The sequence below is a fragment of the Miniopterus schreibersii genome, assembly GCF_964146895.1.
Source record: "Miniopterus schreibersii genome assembly, chromosome: 5".
In the NCBI taxonomy this organism is placed as follows: domain Eukaryota; kingdom Metazoa; phylum Chordata; class Mammalia; order Chiroptera; family Miniopteridae; genus Miniopterus; species Miniopterus schreibersii.
Window position 1 is genome coordinate 59,160,374 of NC_138106.1, and position 25,147 is coordinate 59,185,520.

General features: G+C 36.5%; 1 protein-coding gene across 11 annotated transcripts in view; it reads right to left on the bottom strand.

The window, feature by feature from the left end:
• BBX (BBX high mobility group box domain containing) overlaps window positions 1-25,147 on the bottom strand; it is a 253,040-nt gene that overhangs the window by 67,122 nt on the left and 160,771 nt on the right. For all 11 annotated transcript variants that reach the window (XM_081138095.1, XM_081138103.1, XM_081138102.1 and 8 more), the window contains 3 exons: window positions 18,578-18,748; window positions 13,505-13,747; window positions 2,957-3,152 (listed from right to left, as the gene is read on the bottom strand). In XM_081138095.1, coding sequence (XP_080994221.1) covers window positions 2,957-3,152; window positions 13,505-13,747; window positions 18,578-18,739 — 601 coding nt within the window. In that variant the 5' untranslated portion in view covers window positions 18,740-18,748. The remainder of the gene's footprint in view (window positions 1-2,956; window positions 3,153-13,504; window positions 13,748-18,577; window positions 18,749-25,147) is intronic.

Genomic DNA, 25,147 nt, shown 5'->3' on the forward strand with positions numbered 1-25,147 from the left:
TGAGCATTATCTCATGCCCCGAAAGGTCACAGGTTTGATTCCCGGTCAGGGCACACACCCAGGTGGCGGGTTCAATCCCCAGGTAGGGTACAATGGGATGATGGGATGATGTTTCCCTCTCACAGTGATGTTTCTCTCTCTCCCTCTCCCTTCCTCTCTCTCTAAACTCAATAAAAATGTATTTAAATAAATAAATGAGTTTTTAACTTTAGGAACCTCTCTACAATTAAAAATGATGATCAGGCATACTGTTGCCTAAAGACATTCAGGAGTTTCTTTCCTTTTTCTTTTTGGAATTCTCATGTTAAGGCATGGCATGCCCTTAAGTATATCTTTGTATACAATCTGTCTCACGAACTCAAGAAGCGACTCTGACCACATTTTTTATACAAACTTTTTTAAAACTTGGAGAGAAAAAAACTGCTGTAGTTAAAGAAAAAAAAAAAAAAGGAAGAGACTATTAGAGGGGAAAATATGTCACCAAATGATCAGGTGGCCAAGCTTAATGTTAAAAGATAGCCACAAGGAAGACACGCATATAGAATACACAGGAGCATGCTAATTTGATGAAACAAGGCTTTTTGTTGGTTAAGAACTATTGTGGCTGTTAAAATAGATACTTAAATGTATTTAAAAATAAAAATCAGGAGGGGGAAATGAATTTAGCAAAATGGAAAAGTTTAATTTGGTTCTCTGGGCAGCTAAATAATTTTGCAGCTGTCACTTTAGAGATCAGGAGGATTGGATGATCACTTTCTAATAAAGGTAAAAATGTGTTAGTTCAAATTATAAAGTAAACTAGAAACACACTTATATGATAATTTTAAGTAATATACAAATGTGACTTTTCAAGAAATTTGCTGTAATGATACTAAAATACAGACCAAGAAATTACCATTCTGTTTTATATTAATTTATATTTATATAATGTTATTTAGAAATATCAAAAATATATTTATGTAAAGAATATGCTTTCCCTTCCCTAAGAGGGCTTGTACTAAATTAAATTCTACATAGCTTTCCTTTCTTGGAAATCATACAACTCACTGCTTTTAGATTATGCAAAATAGCAAAATGTCATGTGACAAGAACTATTAGGAAAACAAAACAAAACAAAAAACAACATTCCATGTTGAGGAAAAGCTCAAACTGGTCCCAAAAAGCCCTACAGTATCCCTTAGATTCAAACAGCTAAGGACTATGTTTTAATTAAAGGAAAATTAATTTGCTTTCATTGTACTGAAAAGGAAATAACTAGAAATATCAGACCAATGTCCTTCACTATACATTAACTTAACAAGGGCCTGGATCCTCTATTTCTAACATCCATCACAAGCCCTCACATAATGAGGTAAATGCAAGAAAGGTGTTTTTTTCTTTCTTATATTCTGCTTTAAAGAACACAGTTTTTAAAAGCTGACTTGTAAATATCTTGGTTGAAGTCTTGCTCCCACTTTTAATTTGTAGGTATAAAAGGTAGATTAATAAACTGTCAGAAATGGTGCTATAAACAGACACCATTCATAGCTTTCTGTAATTTATCTTCAATTATTCTTGGTTTGTAAAGAGCCATTGTATGCAAAAAACCCTACACAGACTGACCTAGATTTAAAATTGGGAAAAAAGCAATGGAAGATAAATAATAATCAAAGAAATGCAGTTAGAAGCTGATCGTCCATATATTCTTTTTCGGTCCTGATAATAAAATGTTTTATAAAACATTCAAACTGATACAGTGTGGGAAGTCCAGAATGCACGCCAAGACTATTAACAAGTGGTTTGAAGCTAAAATTGTACAAAGTGACAGCTAAAACAAGGGACAATCTCCACTTTTATTCTTCTGGGATATGCACAAGTATCATTTTGGAAGCTCACCTAGAATTACACTACAGACACCTACAGAACAATCACCTGAAGGCTTTGTTCTCCCCGAATGTCGCTATTATATCAGACTGCACTTCTTAGGCTCATATGTGACACCACCACATACTCTGTTATATTATGAATCACACATTGAACTATTAAATCGAATTAGGCCTACTGGCCATTAAAAAAAGATGAAGTGGCATCACAATATTGTTCGACCTCCTTCCCAGAGCTTTCCGTATTACAAATGGTTCAGTGCTCTCACTTAGAAGAAAACTGCTTGTAATAATGCAGTAGGAACCCTATAGCTCAACCTCAACTTCACTGCATCCCCCCTGCCCAATCTTTCAATTTCATCCTGGAAAATTCTTCTCACGTACTCCATTGCAATAGCCAGGGAAGACACAGCCATTTACAGGGTGAGTATATGTACTTTACTTCACAGTTATACATGCTTTAGAATTCCTTACCACCCAAAGAGTATTAAAGGTTCCATAACAAATGGGACCACCTGGAATTTTAAATTTACTCAGCCCATACAGGAATGGGGCAGGAGAGGGGGTAGGATGGGAATTCCCTCTAAGAAACAGCTGTCTGATCCATCTCAGATTTGTGATAGAGTTGTTCATATTCTTGCCCTAGATGTTTTCATATCCTCAGATGATCTACATAACTGTGGCTTTTTAAGTATCCACAATAACTAAGGTGCTTACTGAGATAGCTTAACTGTGTATGTGTCTGTAAATTATTTTTCTACATTATAAAATTCCCCGAGCTCCTAACAATATCCACACTGCTGTCTGCTTTCCCATAATGCCAATGTCAGGAATTCACATGTATGTATAGTGACTCTACCACGTGGTCTGTACCTCCTTTCCTTAATTATATATACTCATTCTATGTTTACTATGGTCCAAAGCTTTCAGATACGCTATATTATATTTGCCACTACTTCTTATTGGTCATAGATTTTACTTCTATCTTTGTTTCTCTTTATTATTTTCTCTCTCTGTGTATTGTTTGGGAAAAGTACTGCCTAAATGTATTGCCCTGTCCTTAAAGAACAGGTAGGAATAGTGTCTAAACTCACCGGCCATTCCAAAGTTGAGCTGAGGCATTTCTTCAGTCTTGGCCTTCTTGGGGCTTGGCAAGTCTCTTGAAGAGTCAGATGGGAAGGCCCATAGTTTCTTTCGTGGATTGACAGTGGGTGTTGGGGATTTCACAGGCTTGTTTGTGGTAGGACACCATTTGTAGCCAGGATTTGCTTTCATAAATGCATCTTTATACTATAAAGAATAGATAACAGGTTTTAATTAACACATAGATTGAAAATGTTCTAACAGACTTCACGTTATCACCTTATTTGGATAATGAGTGAGAAAAACAACAACCAATTTCAGCCCCGTCGATGGTTTTCCTTGTCAAAAAATGACAATAGTTCATTTGTGGGATGAGGGTACAGAGGCAGCAAATTTTTTATCTTTTAACCCTCGATATATTATTAATATATAAAAAGCCATCTGACCTCAGTGGAGAAAGGGAGTTATTTGTCATGAAAAGAGTCAAGGATTTTGAAGATACAAAAACCAGAGTTCAATCCCTAACACTTCTACTTAGGGCTACTGTGACCAAGGATGGAGACCCGAATTGGAGAATATAACATCGTTGGGCCTCAGCCTTAGTTTCCACAGACTGGAAACAACACTGAAATGCCTAAGGTTATCGTAAACAGTGGTGCACAGCATGGTATCCGGTACACATTACGAAGTATGAACAGGCCAGTAACCAGGTCCTGCTCACTGCTTAATTTGGTTAAGTACAGTAAAAATTAAATCTGTGCTTTGATGTACTAGTAAGGCAAATGCAGGCAAACTTAACAGAGCAAAGTAATCAGCTGTGGGATAAATGAACCAAGATCGAGAATAGAAGCAGGGGAACAAGGTAGGGTAAAGTAATATATCACTTTTTAGTCATTTGAAGATGCAAGGCCACATAGAAGAAAGAGTACAGGGTGCAGAGTCTGGGGACCTGGGTTCAAAACCCATCTATGCTATTAGCCAGCTGTGGACATTAAGCAAGTTGTGTAACATTTCTGGGCTTCATTTCCTCCATCTATAAACTGTAACTGCACCTGCCAACATCCCAGGGCTTTGTAATGAGCACACATGATCACCAATGTGACGTGTGAGAGTTGTAATGTGTGATGTTTCAATTCATCCATCACAAACTTTATGTCATTACTTGGAGGTTTCAGCCTTCACTGACATCTTCCCTTCTCTTTTATCTATCTTTCTGTAGCTTTCTTCTGACACCCTTTCTCCCACATCTGCCACTTCTTTCCCCTTTCTTGACTAAATTAAATAAAAAATATTTATTGCCAAAACTTATGTCATCTGATAAAATGGATTTTCTATGTATTCCTCAACTATCATATGTTATTACTGCTGGATACTCTTATTAAATTAATGTGATTCTTTTAATCCTGTAAGCTTTCCTTTTAAAATGGTCACTTTGTGTGTAAAATGAACTAATTTAGTATAAGCTCGAAAGCTTTTTATTTAGCCCAATGGGAAAAAAAGATTCCTTTACCCTTGGTGTAAGGAAAGTATACGTAATCTAAATAAACTTTTCTCAGCACTTCACTTTAAATCATATAAATAAAAATTGTACTGTAGTCAATGGTTTAAAATTACCTTAATTCAAATTTTCTGAATAATCCTTTTTATTTTTTTTTACTAAAAGCTGTACATCTGCATATTGATATATAGGTATATGCAGGAGAAAGGTAATCATAAAAAACTGTAAGATACAGTTCTACTTTTCTTACAAAAATTATTGAAATGGGACAAAAGCCCAGAGCCGATCTAGAATTTACCACCACACAGCAGAATGTATTTGGAAATATCAAATGTGATAGAAGAGACACCCCATCCTACATGGACATGGTGGGATTTACATATTAAGCTGGGCAGAAAGGCAGCCTGGCCTGCTGTCTGGAGGTGGAAAGTGACAAATGGCAGGGAGAGGTGAAAATGGAAGTAGCAGACACATGCATCACTATTGTGTTCTAGTGGAAGACACACAAGCTGGGTTTGTCAGATGAACAGTCATTTGGACAAAGGTCACCACTCTATAAAGTGACAAAGGACTTTGAAACAAATTAATTAACATATTTGTCATGAGAGAGAGAAAAACTGGTAGTTTTATAAGAAGAAATTCCAGTTATGAAAGTACCAGTTACTACAGTAAATCCTGAAGACTTTGGAATTTGTGATCCTTCAAAGGGATGGAGATAAAAGTAAACTTTTGCACTGTTTGGAAAATTGCAAATTCATGCTGTATTTTGTAAGAAGAAGGTTTAAAGTGTTTAAGGAAATCACTAAACCTCAGTGAACACATTTTTTAAAGACAACAAACATTTTACAATTCAAATTAGTTAACATGAATTTATCTATAAATACACTTGCAGAAATGTAGATAATGTTACTCATCCAGATCCCTATTTACTCTCTGAAAAGTAACAAAATTAGATTTAAAAAGAAATTCTGAAATTTTGATTTTTTTTATTAGTACCAAGTTTTTAAACTGACTTTTCTCCCAATTACTCAAACATGAAAGTAAAATTGTTTAAAATAATTTTTATATATGAAAATGAACTACTGTTGCCACAGTAATCCTTACAGTCATTTAGGTAACAATATCTATAGCTAACTCCCGTAAGTTCTATTTTTCCTTTATGACTTTTCCACAATAGAACAACCAACTAATTCCATGGGTATTTAGTCAAGTCAGTTTTTGAAGTACGTAATTTTTACTGGAGTGGTTTTATCATAAAAGTTTTGCAGGTTAATATATAACTTAAAATATTTTTTTTCTGTCAAAATCATAAATTTAATGTGGTCACACAAAACAGTCTAATTTTCTTTCTATTAATCTAGCAACAATAATTCAAATCAGATAATGCTATTGAGTCTTATCTAAATAATAATGTTTTAAGTTTTTGTGAGGGAAAGGTCCTAGAACTAAGGAAGTAGAGATTAGTGCCACTTTTTAAATCTTCCTTTTCTCTTTCACCCTTGTAAAAGTGATTTCTGCCTATCACAGCTGTCTTAAAATGTATTATGTTAGGGGTTCACTCAGCCCCCCGCAGTTAGAAAATAAAAATGTATCATATCTCTTTTTCAAATATCAGATAATCAGACAATTTCCTGTGTAATCTCTCCTCCAAAATTCCAGTAGATTTTACTTTATGGCGATATTTCACATATTTGCACCAGAATCAGCCATTTTTTTTGTATAGACATCCTCAGGGTCCCTTATTACTAGACCCCAACAGGGTTGTCATTCTCTTTTACTCTGTTGAGAAGATCTAGACTGTATTAATAACTGGAAATACTACTGGACTTTCAGGCTGCACAAACCCCCCATTAAAAACAAACTATTGGAGACTAGTTATAAAGATATACATCTTTCTTTAGCATTAAGGTGTTTTTAAGATCAAATTTCCATTCTTATAAATTATCTGGAAAAGTAATGTTGAGATCCAATTTTTAAAAGATTAACGTAAGGTGTTATCTTTTGGTATATAACAATGTCACTGTCATATATGAAGTAGGCTTAATAGCATTGATTTATTATTACTGCTAATGAAATGTGGTGGTTGGAGAGAAGGGAGCCAGCATTTACTGAGCACCTTCTATAAGTCAGGAGCTGTGTCTATAAAGAAGAATCACTTAGGTTATCTGGGTTAGAAATTTGGGGATAAAAAATGGAAGCCATGAAGTGACTTTTTACTTTAATGGGAGATTTCTGAAAATTATATTTAGCAAGTTACTTTTGAGATAGTACCAGTAGCCTGAGATTGATGTTCTCAGAGGATAACTGAGCTTCCCCTCCTACCCTCAGCATGAACAGCCCTGTCCTGAGGATCTAGATGGGTGGGGGCCACTCCCTTTGGTATTTTCATCCTGTGATGATGGGTTTTTGCCCACATGTTGACCAGCACGCTAATAGTTTCGCTCACCTGTTTGCTTCAGACTAATACAGTCCTCCCTCATTTCTTTCTTACTCAGCCTTCTCTGTAATTGTAATTCCTTTCCTTAATAACCTCATCACAACAAATGATTAGGCCTTTCTGTTGTCTCTTACAGCTGAATCAGAGGAAATGGTTGGCGAGGTGCCTAGTTTCAAGGACAAGGACAGACAGACAACCTCACGCCCTGAGGCCCTTCCTGCTTCTGCCCACACTCGGTGTTCACACACTGCTTGCGTTGACCTGTGTGTCTGCATGAATTTATGGCTTCTCAACCTAAGCATTAAATTCCTAAAGACGAGGGATGTGTTATTCTTTTCTCTATCTCCCACATTCTTAACCCCTTTGCTCAATATATACTTGATTGGGCTAATGAATATTGTCTTGATCATTTACATTGAGTTTAAGATTGTGCAAGATTAATATTGTGATAGTGAGAGCGTATTGACCCTCGTAGTGGATTTCTCTGTTACCATTTTCCCTAAAACCCCACACACTACAGGCCTTTTTCTTGCCCTTTGTTCTTCAACCCATAATTAGCTTCCTCTTTTACAGACCCTTTGCAAATCCATTTTTCATGCCTGAGCCAGGGGAGAGCCTACAGACCACATGTAAAAAGAAATAATACGGAGCAGGGCAAAAGGAGGTTTACAGTTGTGAGTTTGCAAAACACAGAGTTTATTCTTGTATTATTATTTATTCATTACTGTACTATTTTCCATATGAACTGTAAACCTCCTTTTGCCCTACCCTGTATGTTTGCGCGGCTAATTATGGATTGCAAATAATATGAAGGCAGAGACCCTAATTCATGCTCTTTTCATCCCGTGTCTACCCAGTATCTGTCACCTAGTCCATGCTCACAAAGTACTGAAGTAGAGGTGGGTGGGTGGAATCCATGAAAGAGAGAGAGGAATGATGACGGCCGGTGACTGCCGCTGCTTTATGCCGTCTTCAGCACAGTTCTAGACACTAGGTTTATTTAGGCTGGCCTTTATTAGTGTCATCAGTGCTTTAAAAATAGTTCATGCTGGTAATAATTCCTTCATAAGGATGACAGTATTATCACTTTCATTACATGTATTGATTTTCACCAAAGCATATTACTAAATGATTCTTAGCAGAGGATATGATATCTTACTGGGAAAGAACTTATCTAGCAGATCAACCTTGAAGGGGAGGAAGGGGACACCTAAGAAACAGAAGAAATCTGAGTATTAGTGACAGCATCTTTCAAAACGGAAACTTTCTAATAAAAATACCAAAAATCTTATATGATGTTTCAGTAGCAAGTCCCTCAATCTAAAACTTAACATCTGAAACCAACAGCAAAATGAGTTAGTTTTAAGAGACTCAGTTTAAATTCTCAATTTATCATTCACTATGAGGTATATCACTATTTATGGGGTCATTATAAAGTCCTAGTAATTTTATTTGCATATTTAAATGCTAGTGTTTACTAACAATTGGCAAATTGATATTTTGAAATAAAGTCATTAGTTCACCTAATTAAACACTATTTTCTTGGGCGCCATTAAACACATAGGACAGTATCAGCCACCTTGGGCAAATGATCATTTAGTTTGGTTGATTCTTGTGTTTAAAAGACAAATTTTGCATTTTTGTAGCCTTCCACTGTGTTCACAATTCCCTAATAAAAATGGCAAATATTAACTAGGTAAAGAAGTATCAAACACAAACAAATATAAGTTTACTTGTCAGGAATGACAATAAAACTAACATTTATATAGCATTTTAAACTTTACAGAATGTTTGCACCTCCATCCCCTTTTCTGTGCCTCACCTTGACCCTAGGAAGGCAGGCATTTTCCAGATGTGGAAACTCAGAAAGGTCTGAGAAGGGAGAAGGCTACTACTACTAACTTGCTTCCTTGGATAAGTCACTTAACTTTTCTGGGCCTCAGTGTCTTCATCTTTAGCTTTGGAAACACAATATCTACCTCATGGGATTCATCTGAAGATTAAATAAGTTAAATGTTTATAAAAGAACACTGGACAGGACAGAGCAATATTCAGAAACTGATTATCATTTCAAAGACAAATGTTTGAATTTTTTTTTTTAATACAGTAAGAAAGTACTGATAGCTGAAATAATGGAATGGGAAAGGTCTCAGAAACAAGGAATACTATGAAACATAGAGCCAAAATCTTTGGTTTTATTATCAACATCACCCCAAAGTGGTGGGGCGCCTAATGAAGTCACATGCAGAAAACCCCAAAGACATTAAGTCATTTCATTAGAGGTAGCCAAAAGTAACTGAGAGGAAAGAAATGTCAATTGACAGTGGAGGGTAGATCCAAAAGAAAGACCCACAGGAAAGCAAAGAGAAAATGCAAAAGAACAAATAGCTGAGAATCATTTAATACACAGACAAAAATGCAATTGTTCACAAAGGTCCCACCAAATTACAGATTATAAAATAAAACTTGTTTGTAAATAATGAGTTGAAATTTTCAAAAAATTTCAAAAGGCATTCTGAATACTTTAAGGAAGTATGTAAACAAAATTTTAAATAAAATTTCCAGAATAGATATATAAAATAAAAAGTGTTTAAAGGAGGAACAATGTGTAACATTGGTTTCTCAAGGACGCTGGGTAAATAAGGTGCTACTCTCAGTGCAGCAGTATGCAAGGTGCCACAGCCAGCTTATAAAACAAATTCTGTACACGGGATACATGACAGCTACCCAAAATTCTCCAGTTATAATGCATGAGGAAATGAAAATATATCTTCTTTGGAGAAGAATCCATTTCTGATGTAACCAAAACAAGGGAATGAATGGTCTTGACAAAAAGTATCCCAGTTGTAAATAAATAACCAAAAACAGGTTTAATTTTATCTTGAAATATGAAGGAAGAACTAATCACTAAAAACTCAACAGAGCTGTGTGGTGGTGATAATGTTTCCTAGAGTACTGACAACAATAGATACCAATATTTACAAAAGGCTATTATAGTTTACCTTCGAGTTATTTTATAGCATTTAATTCCATAGCTGCTTTATTGGCATACAACTGAACCTCCAAAATTTTCAGCCTGGTCTCTTAATTTTCCCTTAACATCATTATTTCCTATTACTCTCCTACACATATGCTAGGCTTGGAGTAAAACAAACTTTCTTGTTCCTGAACTTATTCCTACTTTCCCACATCTGCTCTTATCCTTGCCTTTTTCTCTGAATCCTATGTCAAAGCCCAGGCCAACTTCTATCAAGTTCATAAAGCCTAGGGGTATTCTGAAATACCACCACTGAACCCCCACCCCAGGACAGGTAGGCCCTTCCCCTAAGATCCATGGCATTTTTTATATTTTTTAAAAATATATCCCTATTGATTTCAGAAAGAGGAAAGGAGAGGGAGAGAGAGAGAGAAACATCAATGATGAGTCACTGATGGAGCCCACAACCTGGGCATGTGCCCTGACCGGGAATCGAACCCCGATCGCCTGGATCTTAGGTCGATGCTCACCCACCGAGCCACGCCCAGCTGGGCATCATGACATTTTATTGTTACCATTTTTGCCATACTCACTCAAATCTACTTCTCTCTCAGGCATCTAAAGCGAGCAGCATATAATAAAAGGGTGCTAAAGTCAAATAGGCAAGAGTATCCCAGCTCCACAAATGCACGAATGGTCAAGATATTAACTCCGAAGAGCCTGAGAGGACAATTGGAAGTGACTTTACATGCTTGTGCTCATGTAAAACGTTAGGCCCAAGATGAACCAATCAATCCATAAATGCATGCATTCTACCTCATGCCTCTGGTTCTACACAAAAGGGAGAGGGTATTATAAAGGTCATTCAAAATTGCCCTCATTTTCCAGATTCTCCTTCCCTCTTCTTTGCACTGACCCCACTCAACTTGAAGGTCAAGATATGTGATTCCTCTAAACTGATTATGAATTAATTATAATCATTAGTTTTAGTGAATCATGGAAGGTTTCAGCAATATCCTAGGCAATAAGGTAGACATGTATTCCTATATTTTAACATCTTTATGTAGATAAAGATCTTTATGTAGATAAAGATGTTAAAAGGAAAAGAAATATTATTTCTGCATGTCCCAACAGGCAGGCAGGCAGGCAGGACCTGTGAACAGGTACAACATCATGCAAGGAAAGGGTCTAACAGGTAAAAAAAAAACCTCTCAAAAGTTATATTAATTATTACTCACTGTTGTTTTTAGAATATGTGTCTTTTAAAAACATATGGAGAAAATTTAAGTATTTTTCATTCAATTGATAATGACAGAATAGCTATTGGTGACACTATCATGCAAGCATTCACACCGACAGTCAACTATGCTGAAAGAATGTCTTGTCCTAACAGTGAACACATTTTAAATTGGGGGCTTTAAATTAAAAGGTTACACATAGAAAATTATTATAAAAATGATTGCCTGAGGGGTACCTTGAGGAACTGAGAACATATATATTTATCACTAGAAACCACCACAAGCCCTGGTATCCTGAAGCCACACAATAAGTTTTTGTTTATTAAACTGACCTTCCAATTCAGGCTGCAATATTAACACAAAAAAGCAACATCAGAATTACCTGCACTTTAATGTAATTTCAAAACCATTTAGCAAATAAGTTGAAACAAGTAAGTATCACTTATGACTAGCAACCAACTGTATAATGATTTTAGAAGTAGCTGAATCCTCCACACTGTGCACTAGAAACATGACATTTCATGTCCCCCAAAAATGTATACACACTTTAACAGCTGATAACTCAATTTTGAAAATGAAATATATTTAAATAAACACTGCCTTTATAATTATTCAAAATGTGTATATACATATTTTTGAGACACCCTATATATAAACAAGGCAAGAAGGAAGGTGAAGATCCAGTTACAGTCTCCACTTGCAGAAGACTGCAGGGGGCGACCTTAACAGATTTCATTACTGCACCACAATGGCAAATATTGTGACCCTAATTAAGTAATTAGTAAGGGATTTCCTGTATGAAAATAATACTTCCTCCTTTTAAAAGTGGCTGCCTGTTGGGTTTGTAAATTAGCAGTATTTTAAAAACGCAAACAATATACTTGGTACAGGCTGCATGTTATCCAAAAACAGCAATCCAAAAACAAACTCAACTGTTTAATTATAGGAAGCTAATGGCGTTCCCTATGAGGTTTCAGATAATTGTTTATTTTACCATATAAGCATGACTATGAAAAGACCTAAAGCTATGTAATGAGAAAGTTTTACTGTTAATTATTGTTATGCTAGTGGGAATCTATTGAAACATTTTAAATCATGTAGGTTACTGGACTTGATTTTAAATTTTCCAGTTTAACATTCTACATAGTTAAAATCTTGTCTTTAACAATAGTCAATTCCTGAAGCCTTATGTGAGCATTAATTGCATAGCACGTAGGCAAGCTAATCATTTACTCTGGATTCAAATTTCCCTGAACACTGCCTCAGAAATTTTTATGTTCTGTGTTAGCTTATTAAACAACTCAATAAAACCACATCAATTAAAATAATTATTTTTCCACACACTGAGATGTTTAATAACATGTGTCATTTGAAACTTTGTATTTTGCTTCCTGCTAGTTCATCTTTTCACAGTACTTAACCAAATGCTTGGGTGGCAGGGTTTTCATGAATCAAGAATGTGTGCAAGTGGAAACACTGAAGAAATAAAGTCAGAATTAGTCTTTTCAGGTTTAACCACAATGATATTGCTTTGCTTTCCCTCCTTACTTGATAAATCCATTACACAATATATTTTAAATGTACAGTGAACTCACATTAATTTTAGATTAATTCAGAAACAGACCAGTATAGAATTTCTGAAGAAATTTAGTCACTGCTATCATTTTAGAATTGATTAATGTCCCACCTCTCTGAAAAGCCTTCCTGCGTGGAAATGCTTCTCACCGACTACTGCCTACACAGTGTAAACATGCATCACACATCACAGTACATCCTATTCCACTGCCATTTATTCACTTACTAGTTTTAAATTTTCACGCTGCACTACCTACAAAAAAGAAACAAATCAAAACATATCTCTTGATAACCGTGTATGTTACAAAATCAAAAAATGTTAGAACTGGAAGGGATACAAATTTATGTCCAACTTCCTCATTCTAACATTAAAAGAAGAAAGCTGAGACCCAGAGATTGACTTAGATATCATCACAAAGCTATATGGCGTCAGAACTAGATCAAGATTCTTTCCCATGACACAACCAAAGTAACCTAAGATTGTCATCTTTCCCAAAGGCACTTTCTAACAGCAGAAGCTGAGTTCCTAGAAAAACTATTTAAAAAAACCCATTCCTAATAAATAAATCACCATTCTTAAAAATCAATCCCCTCTATCAATCAGTGGAGTAAGTACAATGAGAAAAAAAACCTCTTGGTAATAAATTGCTCTTGGCACTCCACCAGTGTTTGCAAGTTGAATTCGGAACTCAGAAATAGAAGCAAAGCTCTTATGTTTTCTCTTAACACCTAATTCAGGATTCACCTTCCTGTTGCTAGGCCTTCAGCAGGAACTGGGGGTTATGGGATTGGTTGCTCACAACCAGACTGTAAAACCTTGTTATTGGAACCTACCTCCTTGGCCATGTCTGTGTATTTCTGTTTTTCCGTTGGATCAAGAACAGCCCACCAATCAGCTAGTATCTTGGTAGCACCTCGGTTATCAAGCCTGGGGTGTTTCTGACGCACAACTGAGCGATGGCGTTTGCAAAATAAGAGAAATGCATTCATTGGTCTCCTGGCTCGCTGTTCTGGTGATTCATCATCTTCAATCTCACCAACATCTTGCTCTAGGCCATCGGCCCCAAGAAGTTGAACCTATTACCAAGAAAACAAAAGCCAGAGGTTTAACACATCCAGGACAATTTTGCTTTAACAATTAGTCTTGGTTTTCAAATTGTATTTCTTCTTAGCTCGGTTTAAACAACTTACAAATTGAGTAAAAAAATATTTTTTTAAAATTATTAACCAGTTAGTAGTTGGTAAACAACTTATGATGTATTCTTCTGCTTAGTTTCTATAGCAACCTGAGTGTGTCTATTACAGCATATATTACACTGTGTTATAACTGTTACACTTTTTTCCTTACACATCACCTAGCTAAATGTCTGGTGTAACATTAGTACTTAACTGTTGAATGAATAAACCCATTCTGTGACATATGGGTCTCAAGATTAACAACAATATTCACATAAAGTACACAAACATTAAGAGTTGTCTTTCTCTGCTTTGTAAAGTGCTTTTCTATGGCTTATAATATGAAAATGTTTAATATGAAATTAAATAATAAAAATCTAGCATACACTACTCAATGTTTTTGTGCACATCACAAGTAGAGCCTCCTATTGTGAAAATCAAAATAGACATTTAACATTATTTGAAGGAAAAACCACACTGTAAATTTTCAAGCTTGTAAATATTAAGCTTTCCTGTCTAGTGAAATGCTATGGTGATAGAAATAAACTCATCAGGCTTAAACCTTCAAAATCGGTTCTGAATCCTCCCTTTTTCTCAGCATTTCATCCAATTCAAGGTCTTCAAGGACTCTGCAAAGCTCTGATCCTGTCCATTTCATCTGTGTAATTCTCATTACTACTCTCCCAGTACCACTCTAGCCTATGGCCTAGTCTTCCTACTTTAAATCTCTTACAGATACTTCCTGCATGTAGTTGAAGATTAAATTTCTTAAAGCACAGCTCTGATCACAGAATCTCAGAATATATTAGGAAAGTTAAATATCTTCTGATTTTAAAGTATGATTTTATGATATATCTTAGGAACAGTGAACAGAAATCCAAAATGCTTACTAAAAGCATTTCTTTAATTTCTTATTCCTAGTTAAAATTAAGAAGGATAGTAGTTCTTAAACTGGGGTGGGCACTGAAATCCCCAAAGGTCTTGTTAAAACAGATTGTTAGGTCCCATTCCCAGAGTTTCTGATTCTGTAGATCTGGAGTTGGCCTTAAGAATCTGTATTTCTAACAAGTTCCCAGCTGATCCTGATTCTGCTAGCCTGAAAATCACACTTTGAGAACCACTACTTTAAGGCAACTATGTTCTTTTATATTATGCTTATTGGGCAATGTTACAGATAAGATATTCCAGGACAAATCACTAGCTTAATTTAATTTGTGTTTCTTTTAAAGACTTTTAAGTTTAAATTAAGTATTGCAAATGCATTAATCAACCATCAATTATCTTCAAACACAAATAGTACAGAACAAACTTGAAATTATAGCTATCTGATTTAGAAATACATTAGGGATTATTACTGGGTTGAAGGCTACAGGTTAATTTTTCTTATTATGTATACAATCATTAACAATAATTTGCATTTTCAAGGAATATTTATTTAGCATTCTGAAACTAAGAAGCTAAAGAAAAAACGGGCAGAAAAAAATGTATTATGTAGGTTGAGGAAGTAATTACACTTCCCTTTAGAAAAGAATAACTTTTGATGCAGTTACTAAATTATAAAACTCAAGCCAAGAGCTGGAAAAAGAGATAAATAACATAAGATCCTGGACCAAGGAGCTCACTGTTTTGGGAGGGGAAAAGATATATATGTGAATAAATTAAAAAGCAGTATGCTGACTGCAACAAGGAACCAGTGTGATAATGAAGCACTAGTAGATGGGTAGAAGTACACAAAGTCTCCCTAGGAAAGCTGTTGTCTGAACTAAATTCTGAAAGATGAATTCGAATCTGGCAGGTAGTCTCAATGGGGAAACATGGGGGAACTAACAGGGATTAAGGCCTGATGGTTTATTCAAACATTGATAGGCAGTTCAATAGCACTTGTATATAAAAGATTAGAACAGGGATCTGGGACATGAGATTTAGAAGGTAGGAGCCACTTCATGAAGAATGTGTCACCTAAAAAAACATGCATTTAATCATGTAAACAAGTGGTTTCAGATCATACAACCAATAAAAATCCTTGTGAGGACCAACACAGAGAGTGAACTTTTTATTTTGCCAAGTATGGACATCAAAAAAAAAGAAATGCTACTATTTAATAATATTAACTAACCAAAAAGATTTAAAAAAAGAGTCAACAAATAAATATGTGACTAAATAAATAAAATTAAATAATAGTGAAAAACTATCCAAATTTATTTTTCTTTCACCAGGGGCCGAGTACTGTAATACTTTGTAACAAATCAACACTAGTACTAGACCAGGATATGGAAACCCTGCTTGAAACCACAGGGGAGATTTGCATTTTAAGATTAATCTTGTCAACAGTGCAGGGCATGAATTATAACAGAAAACTAGATGTAACCAAAACTAGAGAGAGCAGTTAAAAGTTTATTCCAGCTGTCCAGGTGAAAACAGGAACAGGGCTGAATCCGGCAGTAACAATGAGAATTGGTAAGTGTGAACAGAGACAATATTTATTTATGAGGTAGAACCAAGAGTGGCATCTAATTGGATTTAAAGGTTGAAAAAGGAAGAGTGTTTCTAGGTTCAGTGGCAAGACTCCTTCATACACAAAAAACAAGTTTTCTCAAATGAAAGAAATTAGATCTGGTGGGAGCAGAAAGGTCAGTACTGAGTGGGTGGAAATGGAAGTGGCTCTCAGCAAAGTCTCAGCTGGGATAACAAACTGAGGTATCAGTATCAAGGTTCTAAGACTAAGGGTGTGGATGAGATCACTGGATGTGAACTGGAGAGAGAAGAGGGTTCAGCGACTTCCTTCTCTCACTCAGTAATTGTTTCTGGGCACCTGGCACAGACCAGGCACTGCTGCAGTGATGCACACAGAGCAGTGAGCATGCACATTCCCTGACCTCGTGAGGCAGACAAGCAGCACGACCAGCTTCCACTTTGAAAGGATCCCTCTGGCTGCTCTGCAGAAGGGCAGGAGCAGAGGCAGGGAGGGAGAGAGAATAGTCTGTACCAGAAATGGAGGCGGCTTGGATCAAGCTGGTAGTAGTGAAGTTACTAGGAAGGGGTCGAACTGCGACGACAGTTTGAAGGCATAGCTGATCATTTGCTGATGGATAAAAGACTGTGAGACTCGAGCAAAAGAAAACTGACAAGGTTTCAGGTCAGACCAACTTGAAAGTTGGAGCTGCCACTTCCTGAGAAAGGGAAATGCAGGGGAATGGGGTTTGGAGGAGAGAAAGACAAAAGCTTCATCTTGAGCACATTAAAACAGAGATCTGACATGATATCTAAGTGGAGATGTCAAGTCAGAAATTCAAGTTCAGAGCTTAGGAGAAAGGACCACGATGAAGACAGAAATTAAAATAAGAGATCCAAAAGAAATCAACATTTGAGGGTAGAATAATGAAGGGCTGTGAATTTTAAGAAACTAGGAAAATACATTTGAGAAGGTAGGAACAGATATAGAGGAGTGAGTGATGTCATGGAAACAGGAGACAGCTTCAAGGACCAAGTGATCAACAGGTGCAAATGTGTCAGAAAGATAAATTAAGTATAAACTTGGCAATTTCCTTGAAAAGAAGGGGTCGTACCTATTTCTCTGAACAAGGAAAGGAGCAGGAAAAGACGGATAAGGAGTGAGGAGTGTGCACAGGCGAGGAGGCGAGAGGAAACCGGAGCAGTTGTTTCTGGTGGTCCCTATTCTCTATGGAAAAGGAAAAACGGTCGAGAGTGAGAGGGACTGTAAAGGGTAACCAGAGAAGATGTCTGAGAAACAGGAAAAATATTTACATCTCCAGCTGAGACCGTGGAAGAGGGAGGTGACACAAGCCAAGAGCAAAAGAATGACTAGACGTCAAAGGCCTGAAGAATATCAAAAATGTGCTTATACCATTTGTAGTGACACAAAATCTGTACTCATTTATTCTTCCACTGAGCATGTATCTATTCGATCCCTACTATATGCCAGACACCGTTCTAGGTTCTAAGGAAGGAGAAGAGCACAACAAGGGCAAGTTCTTATTGAGCTTATATTCCAGTCTAGAAAAACACGTAAACAAAGGCACAGTTGAACCCAAGACAAATAGTAAGAAGTGCTATGGAGGAAATCCTCTGATCTGGAATGAGTTGGGTGGGAAGGACAGCTGAAAGGATGAGGTCCCATCTATTGGGGAGATGGTCCTTAATGATGAGCAGTTATGCCAAGACCTGGGAGAATAGGTGGCTTTCTAAAGGCACCTGCAGGGTTGTGGACTTTCTAAACAAGAGCTGGTTGCTCAAGTGTGAGTCTGGGGAAGGGGGCTTGGAGGACTGACTGCGAGAGGCTTGGTGGGGAGAGAGCAGCCACAGAGAAGCCACAGAGATAAGGGCCCAAGCAGCTCTGAGGCTGCCTATGGTGGCAGGGACAGGCTGGAAGCAAAGAAAGAGGCCAGAGGGGCAACGGGCTGGGTGCCAGGTAAGCACATCAAACTTTCTGAATAACCCCATCTCTACTGCAAGTGAGTATTACCTTCAAATCATTAGTCAGCTGGTGGAAACACTATTTAAAAAGGATCTGTTTCAGTCTAAACTATCAGGAAGTATAGACACTTTAAGAATCATCAATATTTGGAAGAAATATGTAGATTAAGCACTTAAACAGGATTCCCATTACACAGACTTTTAGAAACGTATCTTTCACCCCGTGGGTGTTCGCTGAAGTTTCTAGAACAAATGCTCAAATAAACGTAAAACTTCTATAATAAACAGAGGAATTGCCTTATCAATATCCTCCTCCTCGTCTTCCTCTTCCTCCTCTTCTGAAAAGTCAAGAAGCTTCTTGGCCAGCAGTGGATGCCACTGAAGACACTTCCGCTTTGGTCGTTTCCCAGCCCCTTCTCCTTCTGCTGAGTGATCTTTATTTCTGTTACTGCCTTTCATTACTGTGACCTGTGAAAAGGAACAAAGGGAGAGAAACAGAAGTTAAAGTAAATTTGATTACAATGAGCTTATTTAGCTTCCTTAGCTTTAACTGGATTATAGCTCGCTTGCGCGCGCTCTGTCTCTCTCTCTCTCTCTCTCTATTTATTTACTTACTTATTTACTTACTTTTTGTTTTCTTTGTTAGATTATAGTTTTAATGACCAAAGTACCTACCAGCTCATGCATTTACTGAATTCAGTAAGAATTCTAAGTACATAATCAAACATTCATTTTAATGGGCAAAATTGACCTAAAAAAATGTGCCCTTTATGAAATCTACTTCCTTCCATTCAGTAACTTTGGAACTCAAAATCCAAATAGTGTGTTAGGATGATTACAAACTACAGGCACCCATTCATATCTACTCAGGGCAATGTTTCTCAGAGTTTCCCATCAGAGAAATGTGAAAGATGGCTCCCGGAGGAACAGAGGTGCTCATAGAAGGCCCTCCATAATAATAATGATGGCTCGTATTATAATACTTTACATAAATTTTGCATTCTACACTATAATAAATCTGAGATTGGAAGTATTATTAAATAAATGCTTTGTAAGAATCAAATGTTTTGAATTGAAAATGCAACTTTCTTAAGTGACACATACTTGCAGCCTCCAAGGTCGCAGTGCACAAACACTGTAGTTCACTCAGCGGGGTGAGAAGCCTCAACACCCATCTGTGACACACAAATCACAAATTCCTTTGTGTCTGTCTCTCCAATACATACGTGCTGCAACCCAGTGACAAACTTCTACTCCCTTGTTTTTTTCCCCCCTAATGGGTGATTTGCTAAAACAGCTATGCAAGAGACAAGCTATGAATGTGACAAAATCTTTTAGAAGCCCAAAATTCTAAATTACTTTTCAATGACTAAAAAATAGTTTTTCTTAATAATAAAACAACACATATTCATATTATAAAGGTGAAAATAGCATAAAATGAGGTTTATCCCCACAGCCCAGAGGTAAACTACACGTCCAGTTTCTTACATACTTTATCACAATCTGTTTGATTTGTTATATTTGAAGTGACAACATACATATTATGGTTTAAACAACCTCATGCAAACATTCAAATAATGAAGTTAAGTGCAGTCAATTTAAATGGTTCGTGCTGACAATCACAAACACAAACACAGTTGCTGAAAACACAGGGTAGTAGCCTTTTGGGTCAGTATAAGTTTGTCTTGGTCCAAATGCTTGAAAAGCAGTATCAAAAAACTTATAATGCCATGTTGCTGAAAATGGGGTCCACATATAGTTTCAAGATTCACCCAGTTCTCAAGCCTTCAAAAGAATACAGCATAGGCAAATTTATCCTTCCTTAATTATTTCTGGAATGGGGGTCATGCTTAGGTCGTCTTCAGTTCAAATTTAAAAAATCATTAATGTTTCCTTCTAGAACTTGCATGACTTCATTATTTTAAAAAAATTAAATATTTGATCTGGAATTCATTCTGATAAAAGGAATGAGGAAGGGAAACAGCATCTTCATTTTTTCCCAAGTACCTAGTCAGACAACTGTTCCAATACCCTTTATTACTTTATTTAATAAAGGGTATTGGTTTTTCCCATTCCTTTGAAATGCCATTTTTATTCTGTTCTAAATTACCATACATGTATGAGTCTATTTTTGAAATCTCTTCTGTATTACTAACACCCCTCCTTACCTGTCTTGCCTATCCTATCTGACTTTAATATCCTTAAGGGTTATATCATTCTGTACCTTTTTTATATACAAATATAACAAGTAAACATAGCCATTAATATTTTTAAACTACCTATATCATGCTTGTCTCTCTGAGTCACTATACCTTCATCATTCTTATTTGGTAATAACCACATAATATTCCAAAATAAGAATGTATCACCATTTATTCAATTATTCCACTATTGGTGAACATTCAAATGATTTCTTGTGTTGAAATAAAAAAATCTTCATTTATTAAAATATTTTTCAAATATTCCTTTTGATAAAAATCCTCATTTATTAAAAGCCATGTCTAGTCAAAAAAAAAAAAAAAAATGGAGGGAAGGAAGAGAAAAGAAAACATGTTCCTGTGGTTTTCTTAGCAAGAAACTTCTGCTGAATATCTGAAGCAATTACATGATTTGTGCGGCTGCCTCAAGAGTACAAGAAGTTATTGAAAACTCTAAATAGAATTAGTTATCTGGTTTGCTCTTAATAAAGGAACAAAGATTTCTTGTGAACTGATGACAGACCATTTAACAATTCCCATTCTATCTACAAATAAAACTTGGCACAGGCAACCCAATTTCCAAAAATACCAATGCTATATAGAGAGAAGAGGAAATGGTTATTTTTGTGACTTATTAATCACTTCAGAATGAGCTGCTTGAGTGGTAATTAAACTCACACTGAAGGCCCAATATTTTATGAGACAACATTTTAAGTATATTTATTTTTTTTAACTTATTGATTTAAGAGAGAGAAGGGGAGAGAGAAACATTTGTTGTTCCTCTTATTTATGCATTCACTGGTTGATTCTTGTATGTGCCCTAACTGGGGATAGAACCTGCACCTTGGCATACAGGGATGGCATTCTAACTAACTGAGCTACCCGGCCAGGGCCAGATCACACATTTTTTAAAGAGTTACAGAAATCAATGGGAAATTATAAGTTGCTATCAACTAGTGAGGTCAAAGTGATTGACAATGTCTACAGAAAAAGTATGCTATTAATTTGTGTGTGAATGTGTTTAAGTACACGTGCCTTTGTGTATATATGTATAATTTCATATTCAAACAGAATATCAAATTAATAGATGGTATAAGTGGCTTTTGGGTTCAAAATAATCACATTAAACCCCTGCCCCCCGAATGTTTCATTTCTTACCATGCAGCTAACATGCCACTCCAGATACTATATATCTCTTCTGATACTCCCCAAATTAATCTCTCCTTCCCTAGAAATGCATTAGAAAGAGTCTGTACTGCTAATGGCACTTACCATATTTTACCTTAAATAAAAATTATTTGAATACATCCTACCTCCGTCACTAGGCCTTTTCCTTGGTGATCCAAGACTTTATCTACCTTTATATGTTCAGAAGTATCCTGGCTCACCAGAACATCAAGATCAGTTAGTCCTGAGGGTTGTTATAACCAACTATATAAACCTCCATGCTGAATTTTGGCAATAGTTCACTATTTTTATACACTAGAATGGTTTCAAAATTAACTCCCATCTCTCTCATCCCCCTGAATTCAGTCAGATATTATTCCCTGAATGGGGAAAAAGTAGGGGGAGGCTGAAAATTGAGTATAACTAATATGCAGGCCAAGGTGGCGTGCAGTGTGTGAGAACCACCTGGGCTTTGATAGAAATAAGGTTGACAACCCTTAGCACAGTGCCTAGAACACAGTACACATGAAATAAGTATTTTTAGGCTGAATGAAAGATGAATAAATGCATAAGTAAATTGGAGAGAGTATACCTCAGACAGACAAAAGAGTCAAGAAAAGTGTAACTGATCTAATGATAATGAAATACCCCAAACTACTAACAGGAAACTTTAATAATTTATAGTTACTTAATTACCTTTTAATTCCCTGTGGATCTATTTTCAAAGTGTTAAAAGAAGGCTAAAGACTGGGGGAAATGATGTTCCTGGTTACCATTCAGATGTAATGAGGGAGCAAAAGAGAAGAAAGAAAGCAAGAGAGAATGCACAGAAAAGCAAAGAAAAAGTGGGAAAGACAAGGGCAAAAAGCCAGAATATTGAGATTTAACGTTATCACTCATCTTATTTCAACAATGAGGAAGAGGAAAAACTGTTAATTTCTTATAGCAATAGAGAACTACCCTTGAAATTATTTGCCACTAAAATCCCCACACATTGTAAAGTTTGGCTTCTTGCTCTTGAACAAGAGCATATTAAGCAAACAATCTATATGAAATAAATGAAGCAATTGGGAGACTATTCAAAAGGGGTCATTCTTCCATTCTGTACTGCAATTCTAGAATAACTGAAGTCAGGTTATTTAACTATCAGTGGACTCTATTTGAAAAACTCCATAATTATGCCGCTAAAATTGTCAAATGATGGAGGCTTGAAGGTACCTATCCAAAATACTGAACATTCATTTATCTTATAAAAACAAACTAACCCATGTGTGCCCCTTTCTATGCCAGGATAAGCAATTAGATACTGTACTGAATTAAATGAAAATCAACTTAGTGATAAATTAGAAAAAACTTCATTTAACTGCATTCTTCAAATACAGCAAGCCCATTCATGAAGACCTTTACTGAGTTCAATCTTCATGAGAAATTTAAAGACGAAATATCATAGAAGTAGTAAAAGGAAAACACCTCATTTAACAAAAGAAAAAAATGGATACTGGAGTCTGACAGGCCTCATTTAGAATCCTGCCTCTGCCACTAACTACTTGTTGTAAAGTTATTAATCTTGCTGGTCCTTCCTCATATGTTAAAACTGAATAGCAGCTCTACGTTTTATATAATACCCAGGACAGACACTCAATTTTAGTAAATCTTCCCTTTACCCACAGCTTTGTAGTGGGAGTATGGGTTTAACTGGCAGCATCTGATCGCTGAAGCTCAGCCTAAGATGCTGTTCGGAGAGCACAGACATCTCCCATTTAATAGTGGCCCACATGCACCAGATGACATAACCTCTAGCCTCAGAAACCAAAAAAGATGGAAAGTTTCCTTTTCTTTGAGTGATATTCAGTCAGAAACTGTGCTTTGGCACAGTCATATGTTTTGTAAGATCTTTCCGTCTTTCTATCATCTTGTCTTACAACTTAGGCAATCAGTTCACTTTAGTCTTTAAAACACTGTGTGAATTTAACTGTGTCACAGGGGTATTTTAGAGTTCAAACTGTTTCCTAAATGGCCAGTAAAATTCCATTCAAATCATATGAGTGACAATTCAGATGCAATGAGAGGGGAAGGTAGGGGAGGTCCATGAAATCTCAGTTAGAAAACCACACATTCTAACCACAAGTAAGGCCCCTTTCTGGGTCCAACTAAGAATGCAAAGCTTCTCGGGCCTACAGAGGAGAGGAAAAAACAGCCCAAAGAAACGGTGACAAAGTAGTAGCTCTAGAGCTTCCACGTAAATTAGACCGACCTACTTAAAATCTTCCAAAAGAATCCTGCTGCTTTCAAGACACTATCTGCTTTCAATCTTTTAGGGTGTCCTGCTGACAAAGGCGCTGGGAAACACCCCAACTCTGAAGACTTGCTCACCCTAAAATTCTCCCTTTCTCTGTCAAAGTTATTCTCATCCTCCAAGGCTCAGGCCTGATATCCCTTCCTCTCTAAAGCTTTCTGTGAAAACCTCAAGTCAAAATCTCTTGAACTTTTATTGTACTTGCCCTGGTTAGGTCAAGCACCATCACAGTGTTTTAGTTCGTTTTATCTATCCTTCCCCCACCCTGCCCCAATAGACTAGACACTCCAGAGGGGAGGTACCATGGCTTTTCCCCTTTCTGTCCCAGTGCTTAGCACTGGGTCAGGTACATAGCAGTCCCTGAAAAAGGTATTTACTGGCTTTTAATTCCTCACCTAACATTTTACCACATATAACAACTTCCCAGAATGAGGTGTTCCTAGTAATAATTTTAAAACACTACTAATACACAGGTAATATTTATCAAAAACTATTTGCTAAGTACTCAATATTCATCATCTCATTTACTCTCACATGAGCACTCTGAGGCATGTACTACTGTGAATCCCAGATGAAGAAGCTGAGGGTAAATAACTTGCCTAGGGTCACACAGCAGCAGGGAAGGAGCTGAAACAGAACCGGGAAGGCTAACTCAATTGCCCAAATGCTTACCTAGGACAAGGAGCTCTAACAGAAAGCCTTCCACCAACAGACAGCTTACGGGCCATGGAAATACCTCCAGAGAGCACCGAGGGGCTGGAAAAGTGAACACTTTCAGGGCTCACGGGGAGAAAAGCAAGAGTACATCTCTGATAACTTCAAGTGACAATTAGATTAACACTAAAACTCTCTGAAGATAAAAGCCCTACAAGCGCTAATCATTTATTGTAATTCTAATGAAAATTCTAAATTGTAGAAAGATTAAATGAAAAATATCTCATTCAATAAAGTAATACTCTCATTTTAAAAGCAATTCAGCCACTCTATTCATGCACGGAGTGTCTTTAAATGGGCTCCTTATTGAAAAGCAGTGGCTCTTCAAGTTGCAACTTTAACTCTGTCAAGATGTTATCTATATGCTCCGCATGAATACTATTAAGGTTCCCGCTATTCAAAGAAGGGCCTAGCTGTACTGGCAGTTCCAGTTCCTGTTGGCCTTACCTCATGAAAGAATATATATTTAATGATCTCTAATACTTACACTCC